At 36.6% G+C, this 16,884-nt stretch overlaps 1 protein-coding gene across 14 annotated transcripts in view; it reads left to right on the plus strand.

Annotated features, from left to right (window-relative positions):
* Positions 1-16,884, plus strand: part of ATE1 (arginyltransferase 1) — a 185,873-nt gene that overhangs the window by 116,557 nt on the left and 52,432 nt on the right. The window contains exon 12 of one of the 14 annotated variants that reach the window (XM_031652018.1): positions 13,226-13,292. The exons of the other annotated variants lie outside the window; for them this stretch is intronic. Coding sequence (XP_031507878.1) covers positions 13,226-13,261 — 36 coding nt within the window. The 3' untranslated portion in view covers positions 13,262-13,292. Of the gene's footprint in view, positions 1-13,225; positions 13,293-16,884 lie in introns of those variants that run through there. 14 annotated transcript variants of the gene reach the window in all.

Here is a 16,884-nt window from a genome sequence, read left to right on the forward strand (position 1 = left end):
TCTTGTTTTTCACAGTTTCTCGTAAATGTTAAGGATTTCAAAAACATTCGATAATTCCAATTGTTTTTAAATATTAAAATATAAATATGTATGCATTCTTTTAAGAAAAGCTGGTGACAGTTGAACTGTAAATACATTTCTTTATACAATTTAAACATTTTAAATTATTAGTACCATTTTAGCAGAGTTATGTTCTCATTCTCAGACGCATAAGAGCTGAGTTCTTGATTTTATGCTTTATTGTATGTATATACAGGCATTGTAAGACTCAATCTCTTTATCTGTAAAATAGGGATAATAACCACCACTCCTTATGGGATAGTTGTGAAGATTTACGAGGTAGCTCATGTAAAGAAAGCAGGTAGGATAGTGCTCAGCTTATAGTAACTACTCAATAAATACTAGCTTATTGTTGTTTTAATTAATACCAAAATTGTCTTAATTATAAATATAATCTTTACTAAAAATTAGTAACTTCAAGTTGTAGAAAGAAAAAGTTAAACATTTGTTTGTTTATTATTTTATTCAAATTTCGTGCTCCCAGTACATTTGGTTTATTCTAGATTTTTATATGCCCTACAATTACAGCTAGATATTTTTGCTAAAAGTGCTTTGGAAGGGTTACTTTTAATTGTCTGGTGTGATTCTTTGCATTCGTAGTGTAAGTGCTTCCTGCTGTTACTGCGGAAAGAGAAGACTCAGATGCTTGTAAATCATACTCTTCCCAAAGACTAAAGTTAAAATAATCGGTACAGGCTTTACATATTTATTTAGCAATAGATTTTCAGATCCGTTGCTCACAAACACACAGTAAAGTCTGCAGATAGTCAAAACTCCCTTAATAAATAGTCTCTGTGAAGATAAAAAGAAGTTAGCAAGCATGGAGGCTATCATAAACTGTTATGGTTGTGTTGGAAGCACTCAGGAGATGACTGAGCTCCCACTGGCCAAACTGTGGACAGTTTGAGCTTGAAAAGGATAACTGTAGTAGATTCAAACACGTTAAATATCTTCAGACTTATGAGCTCATAGTGCAAAAAAAAAAAAATGTTAGAATGTATGCTGCGTACCACATTGTATTACTCAGACACTCATCACCAGGAGCTGATAGCTCAACAGCTGATGGATCACCAGCCTGTGCTCAACAGCTTCCAAACATACTCAATGCTTCAAACGTTTAAGCTCAAAACTATAATCATCTCTATGACTAATACCATAATTTCAGGCTCTCCATAATAGTAACTTGTCAAAATTATACTTTTCCCACATCTGGAAGTTGTAGATTTCAGCTTCAATTTTATTTATACTATTTCCAGAGAGTTCTGATGTGGTAAACTGATAATTATGCTATTTCGGTATCGCTAAATTGTAATTGTTTGGTGGTGATTGGCTCCTTAAAATTTTAGGGAAATACATTTTAGGTGTAAAGTCTAAGATAGGTTCCACTGTAGAAGAACTTTATTTTTTTTAATTTTTTTTTTTTTTTTGAGATGGAGTCTCGCTCTGTCACCCAGGCTGGAGTGCAGTGGCCAGATCTCAGCTCGCTGCAAGCTCCGCCTCCCGGGTTTACACCATTCTCCTGCCTCAGCCTCCGAGTAGCTGGGACTACAGACGCCTGCCACCTCGCCCGGCTAGTTTTTTGTAGTTTTTAGTAGAGACGGGGTTTCACCGTGTTAGCAAGGATGGTCTGAATCTCCTGACCTTGTGATCCGCCCGTCTCAGCCTCCTAAAGTGCTGGGATTACAGGCTTGAGCCACCGCGCCCGGCTGAAGAACTTTATTTTAATGGTGTAATCATTGAATGAAGAACTAAGGGTTCCCAAGTTATCATCCAAAATTCCCTGGTGTTTGTCACATAATGCATTCTCCACAGTAATTTAAAATTCTGTGAAATTGACTTGACTTTCTCCCCTGTAAATAACTATGTGTAAGTTAAAAGTGGTCATGTTTATCATGGTTATGTGACTGATCGTTTTTAGAAAGGGAGGAAATAATCTTGAACTTGCTACTAAAATGTAGGCACTACACAAAAGCTGTTACATTAACTTTCTACCAAGGCCTTCCCTGCAGAAACACAGAAGACTGATGGCATCCAAGGCGACAGGATGTAAATTCTACCAGAACCCCTACTGCTGCACAGTGGAGGGAGGAAAGGTTATCCTTAAACTCAAAGCATTTAAGTCATTTGTGATGAATTTTCCATCAGGCAGAAAAAAAGGAATGATTACCAAAGATTACACCCCTGGGATAAATATGAGGTTAAAGCTAACTTCTTACTCCCCTCAGGGGTGTAATTAAACAGACCTTTATGATTAAGGCTTTCAGGCATTGAAAAATGTTTGCTGTTTTCATATTCTGGGAAAAATCATAACTCCAGATAGAGATATGATTAGTTAGAGAGAGCTCACTGACTTTATTAAAGCCGTGTATTTGTAGGAAACTGTTTTTTAGCATTGTTTGATTCAGGGCATATACATTTTAAAAAGAATGTTGAAAAGTGAAACCAATTTGTTTCTGAGGGGACAGATCCCAAATGATTCTAATTAGGCAGATCTTTATAAACAGGAACATAGAACATTGATGATACAATTTAGGTGTTCATACTTATTTCTGATTTTAGGTTGGGAATTTTAACAGAAAAAGAATATTAAGATTGTGGTTCTAATCTTGGTTTTGCCAGTAATTAGCCTTGATCGAGTCACTTGGCTTTTCTATATCCCTCCCTCCTCCTTTTTAAACATATTTAAGTGCAGCTAGGGAAGCCTGAGGTCCTAATTTTAAGATTCTCTGGTTCTCTCTTTTTAAGAAATACAATTTGACAGAAATTAGCTTAACTGAAAAAGTATTTATTGAGAATTTGGTCCAAACAAGGAAATCTGCATATGCATAGGGAATGCAAAGAAATAGATGTACTCCCAGCTCTTAGGAAACTCTAAGTTTGAATTTTAGGTCAGGGAGTGGAAGGGGAGGGGTGATGTAAAAATAAGAGAAACACAGCGTATAAGCAGACAACTCCAATAGATTGTATTAAGTTCTAGAATAGGCCTCTGTGGAAATCTAGATATCTCCTAAAGACGTCAACCCTGACCCTTCCAATCTAAATTGGATTTCCCCATTGTATTGGTGTGCTTTTCCTTCATAGCATTTACCGTACTTTGTAATAACATTTCTGTATGATTATTTCCTTAAAGTTTGTCTACCCTTTTGGACTAAAAAGTCCCAGAGAACTGAACCTGGCAGTGCTGTTGTCCACCATGGCATGCTGAGGACCTTGCTAAGGACCATGCTTAAGTCCTTAGCATAGAATGTGGAAGATGGTAGGCTTTTAATAATGAGTCATTGAATGCAGGAGTGGCAGCACAGGGCATGGTTTAGCCTGGGGATGGGAGCAGTGGGTGGTGAGGTGAAGCAGAGTCCAAGGAAAGCTTAGTAAAGTAAGAAGGCAGTATTTAGGTTGGGTCTCAAAAACAATAGGGGCCAGGTGCGGTGGCTCACACCTGTAATCCCAGCACTTTGGGAGACTGAGGCCGGCGGATCACCTCAGGTTGTGAGTTCGAGAGCAGCCTGGTCAACATGGTGAAACCCAGTCTCTATTAAAAATACAAAAATTAGTCAGACGTGGTGGTGGGCGCCTGTAATCCCAGCTACTCGGGAGGCTGAGACATGAGAATCACTTGAACCTGGGAGGTGGAGGTTGCAGTGAGTCAAGATGGTGCCACTGCACTCCAACCTGGGTAACAGTACAAGACTGTCTTAAAAAAAAATGTGGAATAGACATTGAGACCAAATGGGTAGCCTTGCCAGGTGGAGGATAGCCTGTGAGTGCCCCGGAGTAAGTGAGTTAAAGGTAAGAAAGTAGACTGAAAGCAAATCTTGTGCCATGGACAGGTATCTCTCAACTGGAGAGCTTTGGCAAAAGGGCTATGAATCCCTGTGCACACTGTGGATATAGACTAAGGACACACACTTGTGAGTATAGTACTATTATTGTTTTACAAACACAGATTCTGTTGGAATTGGTAATATCCACACTCATTTAAGAGCATTCATGAATTTTTAGTGATTTGTCTCATTGTGATTTCTCATCATCTGTAACTAAAATTCCAAAAGGCCCATGGTTTTTTCTTTTTTTTTAACTTTAAAAAGGTATCTTTCTACTTTTCTTATAGATACTGGAGAGCCAGTAAGAGGTTTTAAGTAGAGAACTTATATGATCAGTTCTGTCTAGCAGGAGTGGGAGGATGGATGGATTCAAGGGAGAGCACTTGGAGTCAGCCCCTCACTCTTGTCTAGGTGAGGGTGGCCTCAGCTAGGGTAGTGGCAGAACCAGTGATTCTAAGTGCTGTTTTCCAAGCAAGAGCCTAAAAAAAGCAAATAAACACCTAAATTGGTTCTTCTTACAAACATGGTGAATGCCAAATTTATGTATAGACACATATATGAATATTCATATGCATATTTAATCTTTAACAGAAACTAAAGAGGCTTAGAATTTTTCTTTCTCTCTTTATATTATCTTCTTTGTCTTCATCTTTCATTCTATGTCTTATTTAAAAAATCCTTTTCAACTTATGAACCTTCAGTTTGAAATTAAATTTGGGCTGTAAGTTGACTCCTTGAATCTTTGCTTCACAAGGTTTCTTTGTCTTTTTTAGAAGAAAAAAGATTAACTCAGGGTTTCCAAAATAAAAGCAAAGATTGTGATTAAAACTGAATTAGAATCTTGATTCTCTTGTTATTTGCTAATAGTAAAATAAATAGCTCAGTCTTAAAGAAGCTTTAAAGTAAGTCCTGGAGCCTTTGAGAACCCTTGTATTTTAATTAAAGAAATACAGAATACCATCACTTTCTGTTTGTCAGTGGAAAAAATATGTATTTTTAAATTTTCGGAGCTTAGCCTAGCAACACATGGAGTACATCTGTTGGCTTTCAGAATTTGGGGAACACAAATGGATTCAGATGTTTAGGTCCTTTGTCTTTACTGGTCTCGGCTCACCTCGCCAACTGAGCATGGCACAATCCAAACACAGTTTTTGAAAACAGAGCAGCTAGAGTTACTTCTAAAGCACTCTCTTGGGGACTGATAAAGTCAATCTCTGTTTATGTAATGAAATCAGGGAGCAAGGGGTCTGCTGTAGTACTTTGTGGATGGGATTCCATTGGTGTTGTCTTTCAGGGGAAAGACTGGGTTTAATAAGCCTTTATTCTTACTCATTTTCTCTGGGGGTACAGCCCACTCTAATGAATTATTTTGAACTACTTTTGTTTATGTACTGTTAGAGCATCTCTTTAATCTGTCGGTTTTAGTACAATCAATAGATTTATTGTAGAAAATTGGGATACCAGTGTCGACTTTGCATGATAAAAGACTTAAACATCTAGTTAATCTTCTGTTGTTGTTGTTCAGTGCTACTAATGTTCAGTGTGTGTCTCTCTCTCTCTGTGTGTGTGTGTGTGTATTTAAATAATATTGTCTTTTTGGTGTACTTATATTTTAATTTAACTTGAACTTTCAAAACAAACTGCTGGTTTAGCCTCTTTTCAAATATAAAATCCTTCCTATTCTTCAAAATATTTATAAAGTATTCTTGAGAGTGAGATCTCATAAAGATCTTTGGTGCAGGACCAGAGTTCAAAGGAAAGTTCGTTTGGTTTTGATTTGAAAACTGTAAAAACAAAATGCCATCAAAATGGCGGGGTGTGAATTGGTAACTTCAATTTTATTGCAATCCGCCAAGCCCATCCCCAGATGTTTCCAATTAAAAGCCAAGAATGCTAACTTGGTTGAATATCATATGAAAGTATTTCTTTTCTGATTTTTTTGTCTGAGAAAAATAACAAAGTCTCAAATAATTTAACTCTAATTAAAGAAATAATTTCTCATTTGCATGTTGTTTAAACTTAAAAAATAATGTAATAGTTAAAGGGAATTCTTACATGTCACATTTGTAAACATATATAGTTCTGAATACATAGGGCTTCACATCCATCTTATAAAGGCCAAAGGAAAAAGAAAGATTTAAAAAAAGATGTTAAAGCCCTTTAAAATTAAAATCACATATTTCTGGATTTACGATTATAATCAAAGAGTGGACCTTTTCACACAGGATTTGTTTAAAAAGGGTTTGTTAGAAATTTCAGTGCATTTTTCAGTATTACAGGGAATTTTCCATTATAATGTAAATAGTAGGTTTTTCTTTTATTTCTGATCAATTGTATTTTCAATTGTAAGAAGTACTTCTATGGAAATCTAGGAAGATAGGAAGATGTAATAAGATAAAAGAAACCATAATGTAATTTAAAAACCATGAGTTTTATAATATTTTTCCAGATATACCAGGATACTTACTCACAGTAAATTTGAATTTATGGAAATTGGCATTTGTTCAGAGAGAAGATGAAGTTACTCTTTATAACTAATCTAACATTAACATTTTGGATATAAATTTAAAGATAAATTTATGTTTGAAGCTTCCTGAAACTGTAGACACAGGACCACATACTGGCTGCAAAGATGAAACAGTTGTTTCTCATTTCATCTCCTGTTTGGTGAAATTTTGATGGACAGGTATTTGAGAGCTCAGGAGGGAGACATCTGTATAGGTCTTGGATCTGTGTTTGCTATTGGTGAGTGCCTGTGTTTTTTTTTTTTTTCTAAACATGGTGCTCCTTGGCCTGTAAGACACATTGCAGGAGGGACCTGTTGTAAGGAAGCTCCAGCTGCTGCTTCAGAGAAAGCTGATTCTTTCACCTCTGTGTTCCACCACAGCTTGTTGACAGACCTTGTTGCTGTCCTCAGTATTGCTGGCTGCTCTAGCTCCTTCGTGCTTCTATAGCAGCCTGTGCCCACCGCCCATTATTGATCATGGCTGTGAACGTCATTGGGGCCAACTGCCTCTTCTTCCCCTAGCAGAGAGTGAGCACCTCACAAGGCTCTTTTCATCTTTTCCTCCTTGATGTCAAGCGGAGTCCCTGTGTGTATTGAACTGAGTTGTGATTTTTAAGGTTTTTGGAAGTTATTTTGAAAATACATTTAAAAATTGTGCTTTTTTTTTTTTTTTTTTTAGATTTAGGCAGGAAATGAGAATAGGAACAGAGTCTAGCTCTGAGTTCGTCACTACTATTTTATCATCTTATTGTTTTATCTATACAATAGGAATAATGTCTGTCTTCATTACCTTTTTTTTTTGAGACAGAATCTCACTCTGTCATGCAGGCTGGAGTGCAGTGGCACAATCTTGGCTCACTGCAAACTCCACCTCCTGGGTTCAGGCAATTCTCCTGCCTTAGCCTCCCGAGTAGCTGGGACCACAGGCGTGCATCACCACGCCCAACTAATTTTTGTATTTTTAGTAGAGACGGGGTTTCACCATGCTGGCCAGGCTAATCTTGAATTCCTGACCTCAAGTGATCCACCCATCTCTGCCTCCCAAAGTGCTGGGATTACAGGCATGAGCCACTGCACCCGGCCTGTCTTCATTACTTTTAAAGTTACGAGATTTAACTCAGACAGTGTGCAGAATTATTATGAGGACTATGTTCTTAACAAATACAGAGAGAAGTAATTATTATTGTCATTGTCATTACCTACCAAAGTGGCATTGTTCAACTCTCCTAACAGATAAAGAGGCCCTTTCAGAAGTTGCCTTTCCTTCTCCTTTTTTAGAGTGAAAATTAATATGAAAAGCTATGCATCTCTTTTGAAATAAATTTATTTCATTGGCATATACTTTCTATTCAAAAAAACTTTAAATTGACATGAGCCAGTAGTTTTTAACTTTTCTGAGTATGAAAACCCCCTTTTTAATTTCAGTAACTCTTATAACCCCTGTCTTGATTATGTTCTTGTAATTCTAGTGTTTGGTGATAATTCACTGAATTCCCAAAGGTTGAGAACTATTCTTATACAATAAGAATATGCAGGAGCCACATCATAAATACAAATTCAGCAAATACTGCTTCATGCATGCCATGTTAATGAGCAAGGCAGAAGGTGTTAAAGTAATGTCCACGGTGTTTAGAAAGTGGAAGTAGAAATGGTATAAGTGAAGTGTACTAGATTCATTGTTCATTCACCTAGTAGTTATTTACTGGGCAGGTTTTGGAACACATTAGTGATCAAGTTAGACTAAAATCCCTGACTCTACATTCTAACAAGGAGTTTTCTATAGATATAAATAAGTAAGGGAATTAACAAGACGGTTAGACAGTGAAAAACCCCATGAAAGTAAAATGGTAGGGAGGATAGGTGGGCTTCGTTGAGAATGTGACATTGAGCAAAAACTTAAAGTAACTGTGACCAGAAAAGAGAACAGTCAGTGAGAATCTCTGAGGTGGGAGCAGGCCTAGCATGTGCCAGGGACCTCAAGGAAGCCAGTGTGGCCAAGGTGGCATGATAGAGGAGGATAAAGCAGTAGACGACCAGTCTGAAGGGTAACGTGGGCCGCACCACTCGGGGCCTTATAGGCTGTGCCACGTCTTTGGTTTTTTTTTTACTCCCACTCAAATGGGAAGTGTGGCATGTGAGGAAATATTCTATTTTTAAATGGATTGTCAGTACAATAGTAATTGCCAGGAGCTGGGGGGCAAGGGGATGTGGAGTGACTGCTAATGGGTACTGGGTTTCTTTGGGGATGATGAAAATGTTTTGGAATCTGACAGTGGTGATGCTTGTACAACCTTATGAAAATAAAAAATGCTTTGGTACCAGTACCATGCTGTTTTGGTTACTGTAGCCTTGTAGTATAGTTTGAAGTCAGGTAGCGTGATGCCTCCAGCTTTGTTCTTTTGACTTAGGATTGTCTTGGAGATGCGGGCTCTTTTTTGGTTCCATATGAACTTTAAAGCAGTTTTTTCCAATTCTGTGAAGAAAGTCATTGGTAGCTTGATGGGGATGTCATTGAATCTATAAATTACCTTGGGCAGTATGGCCATTTTCACGATATTGATTCTTCCTATCCATGAGCATGGTATGTTCTTCCATTTGTTTATGTCCTCTTTTATTTCACTGAGCAGTGGTTTGTAGTTCTCCTTGAAGAGGTCCTTTACATCCCTTGTAAGTTGGATTCCTAGGTATTTGATTCTCTTTGAAGCAATTGTGAATGGAAGTTCATTCATGATTTGGCTCTCTGTTTGTCTGTTACTGGTGTATAAGAATGCTTGTGATTTTTGCACATTAATTTTGTATCCTGAGACTTTGCTGAAGTTTCTTATCAGCTTAAGGAGATTTTGGGCTGAGACAATGGGGTTTTCTAAATATACAATCATGTCATCTGCAAACAGGGACAATTTGACTTCTTCTTTTCCTAACTGAATACCCCTGATTTCTTTCTCTTGCCTGATTGCCCTAGCCAGAACTTCCAACACTATGTTGAATAGGAGTGGTGAGAGAGGGCATCCCTGTCTTGTGCCAGTTTTCAAAGGGAATTTTTCCAGTTTTTGCCCATTCAGTATGAGATTGGCTGTGGGTTTGTCATAAATAGCTCTTATGATTTTGAGATACATTCCATTAATACCAAATTTATTGAGAGATTTTAGCATGAAGGGCTGTTGAATTTCGTCAAAGGCCTTTTCTGCATCTATTGAGATAATCATGTGGTTTTTGTCTTTCGTTCTATTTGTATGCTGGATTACGTTTACTGATTTGCATATGTTGAACCAGCCTTGCATCCCAGGGATGAAGCCAACTTGATCATGGTGGATAAGCTTTTTGATGTGCTGCTGGATCCGGTTTGCCAGTATTTTATTGAGGATTTTTGCATCGATGTTCATCAGGGATATTGGTCTAAAATTCTCTTTTTTTGTTGTGTCTCTGCCAGGCTTTGGTATCAGGATGATGTTGGCCTCATAAAATGAGTTAGGGAGGATTCCCTCTTTTTCTATTGATTGGAATAGTTTCAGAAGGAATGGTACCAGCTCCTCCTTGTACCTCTGTAGAATTCAGCTGTGAATCCATCTGGTCCTGGACTTTTTTTGGTTGGTAGGCTATTAATTATTGCCTCAATTTCAGAGCCTGTTATTGGTCTATTCAGGGATTCAGCTTCTTCCTGGTTTAGTCTTGGGAGAGTGTAAGTGTCCAGGAAATTATCCATTTCTTCTAGGTTTTCTAGTTTATTTGCGTAGAGGTGTTTATAGTATTCTCTGATGGTAGTTTGTATTTCTGTGGGGTCGGTGGTGATATCCCCTTTATCAATTTTTATTGCGTCTATTTGATTCTTCTCTCTTTTCTTCTTTATTAGTCTTGCTAGCGGTCTATCAATTTTGTTGATCTTTTCAAAAAACCAACTCCTGGATTCATTGATTTTTTGGAGGGTTTTTTTGTGTCTCTATCTCCTTCAGTTCTGCTCTGATCTTAGTTATTTCTTGCCTTCTGCTAGCTTTTGAATGTGTTTGCTCTTGCTTCTATATAGACCAATGGAACAGAACAAAGTCCTCAGAAATAATACCACACATCTACAGCCATCTGATCTTTGATAAACCTGAGAAAAACAAGAAATGGGAAAGGATTCCCTATTTAATAAATGGTGCTGGGAAAATTGGCTAGCCATAAGTAGAAAGCTGAAACTGGATCCTTTCCTTACTCCTTATACGAAAATTAATTCAAGATGGATTAGAGACTTAAATGTTAGACCTAATACCATAAAAACCCTAGAAGAAAACCTAGGTAATACCATTCAGGACATAGGCATGGTCAAGGACTTCATGTCTAAAACAGCAAAAGCAACGGCAACAAAAGCCAAAATTGACAAATGGGATCTAATTAAACTAAAGAGCTTCTGCACAGCAAAAGAAACTACCATCAGAGTGAACAGGCAACCTACAGAATGGGAGAAAATTTTTGCAATCTACTCATCTGACAAAGGGCTAATATCCAGAACCTACAAAGAACTCCAACAAATTTACAAGAAAAAAACAAACAACCCCATCAAAAAGTGGGCAAAGGATATGAACAGACATTTCTCAAAAGAGGACATTCATACAGCCAACAGACATATGAAAAAATGCTCATCATCACTGGCCATCAGAGAAATGCAAATCAAAACCACAATGAGATACCATCTCACACCAGTTAGAATGGCGATCATTAAAAAGTCAGGAAACAACAGGTGCTGGAGAGGATGTGGAGAAATAGGAACACTTTGACACTGTTGGTGGGATTGTAAACTAGTTCAACCATTATGGAAAACAGTATGGCGATTCCTCAAGGATCTAGAACTAGATGTACCATATGACCCAGCCATCCCATTACTGGGTATATACCCAAAGGATTATAAATCATGCTGCTATAAAGACACATGCACACGTATGTTTATTGCGGCACTATTCACAATAGCAAAGACTTGGAATCAACTGAAATGTCCATCAGTGACAGACTGGATTAAGAAAATGTGGCACATATACACCATGCAATACTATGCAGCCATAAAAAAGGATGAGTTTGTGTCCTTTGTAGGGACATGGATGCAGCTGGAAACCATCATTCTCAGTAAACTATCGCAAGAACATAAAACCAAACACCGCATGTTCTCACTCATAGGTGCGAACTGAACAATGAGATCACCTGGACTCGGGAAGGGGAACATCACACACCGGGGCCTATCACGGGGAGGGGGGAGGGGGGAGGGATTGCATTGGGAGTTATACCTGATGTAAATGACGAGTTGATGGGTGCAGCACACCAACATGGCACAAGTATACATATGTAACAAACCTGCACGTTATGCACATGTACCCTAGAACTTACAGTATAATTAAAAAAAAAAAAAAAAGAAAATGCACATTCTGATTTAGGAGGTTGGGGTGGGGGCCTGAGATTCTGCATTTCTAACAAGCTCCCAGGTGATGCTGATTCTGCTGATCTAAGACAAACCTTGTGAATAGCAAGAGCTTAAAAAGAGCTTTAAAAGATGGAGTTTTCTGGCTCTCATGTAACAAGAAATCTGAAAGTTGTTCTACACTTGATTCAGAAGATCAACAACATCAGTGCTCTGGGATTGGCAGATCTGGGAGTGGCAAACTATGCCCCACAGGCCAAATCTAGTCCAGTGATTGCTTTTGTAAATAAAGTTTTATTGAAACACACAAAGAAAAAAAAATGCTGAATTGTACAATTTAAAAGGGTGAATTTGATGGTATAGAATGAATTACGTCAATGAAAACATTGCAAAAAAATGGATCACTAGGGCTTGCTGGAAACATTTTTTGCTCCTCCTCTGTATCAGTTTCTAACTTTTGCCTTTGAAAATTCAGATTTCTAACTAGTTACAGCTTAACTGAGGGAAAGTCTCTTAGTGTTGTTTGCTGTGTTTTAATTAGAAGTAAAAGATGTTCATCTACTTTAAAGTATCTCTGCCGAAATGATTACTAACTGTGAAATCCGACGTTTCCACATACATATATCCTTTTATACTTGTGTTCACTGTTAATCCATATAAGATATGTATAGTGAGATAACTTTTAACCTCTGGCTATCAAAATGATTGTAATTTTTAGGTTGAATTCTATTATATTTTGCTAAACTAAGATATTTTCCATATAATTTATTTTGTGATTCTTTTATAGGGTAAGAAATTGGATCAATATGATAATGCTCTTCAAATTATAGGCTAAAGCATGCAAATGAGAAGAATGCCTTTGTTCATTCCATTAACCAGAAACAAGAAGTATATAATCTCCTCTTCCAGAAGACACAGTCGCTTTTAATAGAAATAGAGCAGGAAGTGCATTTAGCTAGGGTGTTTTTCTTTCTCCTTTCAATGTTTTAGATTTAACTTTGGCATTTCCTAGATTTTCATTCTGTATTAATTGAAATATTATGAGGCCATATTTAATTTTATTTGGTGGGGGGAGGTATAGTATAATTTGAGTCTTACAAATAGTCTAAGTGGTTTTCATTAAAGAAAAAAACCATTGAATATTACAGCTCTACTTTGTGTAAAACATTAACTCTTCTATGGTAACTCAAAATATAGACGCACATAGGTAGTTTGTTTTATTTTGTTTTTAAGTTTTGTTTTCCAGTTCTAAAACAGTTTGTAAATAGTTGCAGAAGTTAAAACAGTTTGGTGAAGTCAGGAATCATAAGATTTGCTGAACTTACTTTCCCTTTGAGGACTTTGAATTGAGTGATGATCCCTCACCGAAAAATATTTAATTAATAATAAAAAGTAAGCATCCCTTCTCTATTTTTAGTATTTTTAAACTTTTTTTTTTTTTAACTTTTTCAGGCATCTTATCTTGAACTATGTTATCCTCTGTGGTAGCCTTCCCTCTTGAAATAGGTATCCTTGCTTGGTAAGACTTCCTTTTGTTCTTGTTGGACGGCTGAATTTCTAAGGACTTGCAAAGGGTGTCTAGCGGTCATCTTCTAAAATTGTGGATTGAAAGAACTCTCCAAAAAATTGTGAGATAAGCCCTGTCAGACCAATTACATTTTCAAAATTTTGAGTACTTAAAAAATCTATAGTAACTCATTTCTTCTTATTTACAAAAAGTCAGCACCCTAGGAAAGAATTAATCTGCTTTTACCTCTTTGTTCTAATCTGAATGAATGTACTTAGAGGTTGATTAAATATTTTTTCTTCTGACCATGGGAAACTATGTCCAAATCCTTAAGTAATTACATTCTTCATACAGACATTTCTCATTTTCTTATACTAGCTGAAGAGGCAGGGTAGCTTTCAACCCCCTGTGTTTTCATTTGTGTGATGGTGACTTTAAATTGAGCTTTAAGCACTTTGGTCATTTAACTCTTGACCGGCTTAGTTTAGAAAGCGTAACATTTCAAAGTGGTTTATTTCAGAAATCTCCGTACTTTGATGACTTGTGAGAATATCTGAAACACTGAAATAAGCCTGTACTTACAAGAAAAATAATGTTTTAACCTAGTCTAAAAATGTGATTTCAAATGATGAGCAGAAGTTAAAATGTATACATTTATGGTCTTTGAGTGAGATAAACTGAGTATATAGTTAAAAAAGGAAATATCATTGTGTAAGCAGGTATTACCTTCTTAGAGCACTGTGAAAATTTAGAAACTTGGGATAGTTGTATACTGTCATATTTATTATGTTTTATGCATACTTCATCTTAATCCAGCTTTGTCATTCCCAGTAGGTTGTGAATTATCTAGAGGCATGCATTTGTTCATCTTTTTGTTCCAGGCTTTAGTGCCTGTTACGTAGTGAGGATTTATATAATGTTCATTGACTAAATATCCTTTTTTTTTTTTTTTAAATTTATTTTTATTTTTTTGAGACAGAGACTCACTCCATTTCCCAGGCTGGAGTGCAGTGGTGCGATCTTGGCTCACTGTAACCTCTGCTTCCCGGGCTCAAGCGATTGTTGTGCCTCAGCATCCAGAGTAGCTGGGATTATAGACACGTATCACCACGCCCGGCTAACTTTTATATTTTTAGTAGAGATGGGGTTTCACCATGTTAGCCAGGCTGGTCTCAAACTCCTGGCCTCGAGTGATCTGCCTGCCTCAGCCTCCCACAGTACTGGGATTACAGACATGAGCCACGGTGCCCAGCCGACTAAATGTTCTTGATGGTCAGCATCGTTGTTAAATCTAGGCACTGGGTTCAGGTGGCTGTTGATGAATCTGCATATCTGCAAGGTTTATGTTATTAAGGAAAACAGGCTCTATTTTCTCCTTAAGGACTCAAAAGTTGATGTCTGATCACCCCCATCTCCACCCTCAATATTTGTCCTGTGCTTTTTTGCCAGTGAACGAGCATTCAGTTCCACCTTATATTAGAAAATGGGTCCATTAGTATGTTTAAGATCTTACGTTGTTTTTTGAGATGATACATATGTTCTTTTTTTTTACCAGACATTCTTGGTATTCTCTTCTCCTTTTTTTTTTGGAGACAGAGTCTTTGTCACCTGATCTGGAGTGCAGTGACACAATCACTACTGACTATTGCCTCTACCCTCCTGGGCTCAAGTGATATTTCCACCTCAGCCTCCCAATTAGCTGGGACTATAGGTATGCACCACCATGTCTAGCTAATTTAAAATAATTTTTTTATAGAGATCGGGGTCTCACTGTGTTGCCCAGCCTGGGTATTCTCTTCTTTTATGTTTTGTTGTCACAATGATCAAGATATGCCATTCCATTTTTATTAGTGTTTCCTTACTCATGTTAGTAATATTTTTGTACCAAATTCAGAATCCTCAAACAATTAAGTAAAATAAGCCAGAAAATTCTACAAATGAAGAGTGATGAGGGGGAATTAAATCTGTAAGATATTAAAATATAATATAAAGCTTTAATAGTTAAAACTATGTGGCACTGGTACATGATAAGACAGACAGGTTAGTATAACAGAATAAATAGAAAGTCCATAAAGAGATTTCCCTATATATGGGAATTCAGTAAGTTACCAAATTAGCAGGGGAAATGAAGATTGTTTTAATAATGATGCTGAGGCCATTGCATAAACATTTGAAAGAAATTAAGTTGGATTCTTTTTGTATACCTTATACCACAATACATTCCAGATGGAGCATAAATGTAAATGTAATATTGTAAAACCATGAAAGTACTAGAAAAAATATGAAGATATGTTTTCATAATCTTGAAAGTGAGGGTGGCCTTCTTAATTATTGTGTAAACCCAGAGGCCATTTTTAAAAATGATCGATTTGACCAGACATCAGATTTTCATATGGCATAAGAGTATGGCATACAAAGTCAGAAGATACATAAAATTGGAAAATATTTATGACATATTTTACAAACCAGTGGCTTAATATATAAAGAGTTCTTAATATATAAAGAATTGTTTAATAAGAAAAGGCCAGCAATTTAACAATAAAATGGGCCAGCTTTATGAAAAAGAAAAATGCAAATTCCTCTATACGAAGATACATAATGCTAATTAAAACCACATGAAATGTCTTTTTTCAGAACAGCAAAGATTGAAAGTTTTGATAGTATACTATCTTGATAAGGATGTGAGGGAAATCAACTTGGGAGCATAACGTTGGTGATAAGAATATAAAATGGCACAGCTTCTGTGGAAAGTCATTTGACACTATAAAAGTTACAGCCCTTTTACCCAACATTCCCAGTTGAAGGAATTTATCCTAGGCATATTCACAAATGATATATGTACAAGAATATTTATATTTTACCGAGTGCTTCACCATTTTAAACCAACAATATGTAAGTTCTAGTTAGTCCAAATCCTTACCAAAACTTGTTTCTTCCATCTTTTTAAAATTTAGCCCTTCTAGTGGACACGCAGTGATAATTTGTTACGGTTTTAATTTGCATTTCTGGTAACTGACGATGTTGAACATCTCTTCACATGCTTATTAGGCATTCATATGTCTTTGGTGAAGTGCTTAAGTGACTTGCCTTTTTTTAAAAAAATGGATTGTATTCTTATTATTGAGTTGTTACAATTGTTTATATATCCCGGATACAAGTCTGTTTTTTAATATATGTTTTGTTGAAAATTTCTCCCAGTTTTTGGCTTTCCTATTTTCCTAGTAGTTTTTTTGAAGATAATTTTGAGGAAGTATAGTTCATCAGTTTTCTTCCTCTATGGTTGGTGCATTTTGTTTTCAAAAGAAAACTTTTTATACTCCAAGGTCAAGAAAATTTAGTCCTTTTCCCCCCCCCAGAAGTTTCATATCTTTAGCTTTTATATTTAGCCTTTTTTCCCATCAGATTTGCAAAGTGATCTGTAACCAAGAAGGAAAAAATGGATTTAGAACCACAGCTTTAGAATGCTGTCTAGTTTTCAGATTCATGTCCTTTCCCCTAGTAAAACAGCTTCTGATTTACTGGAGATAATGCCATTGTTTTTGATAAGATAGATAGCAGTGAAGTATCTGGCTTTAGTACACTTCCTAAGTAAATCCTCAATTCA

Source organism: Papio anubis, chromosome 11, assembly GCF_008728515.1.
Source record: "Papio anubis isolate 15944 chromosome 11, Panubis1.0, whole genome shotgun sequence".
Lineage (NCBI taxonomy): Eukaryota > Metazoa > Chordata > Mammalia > Primates > Cercopithecidae > Papio > Papio anubis.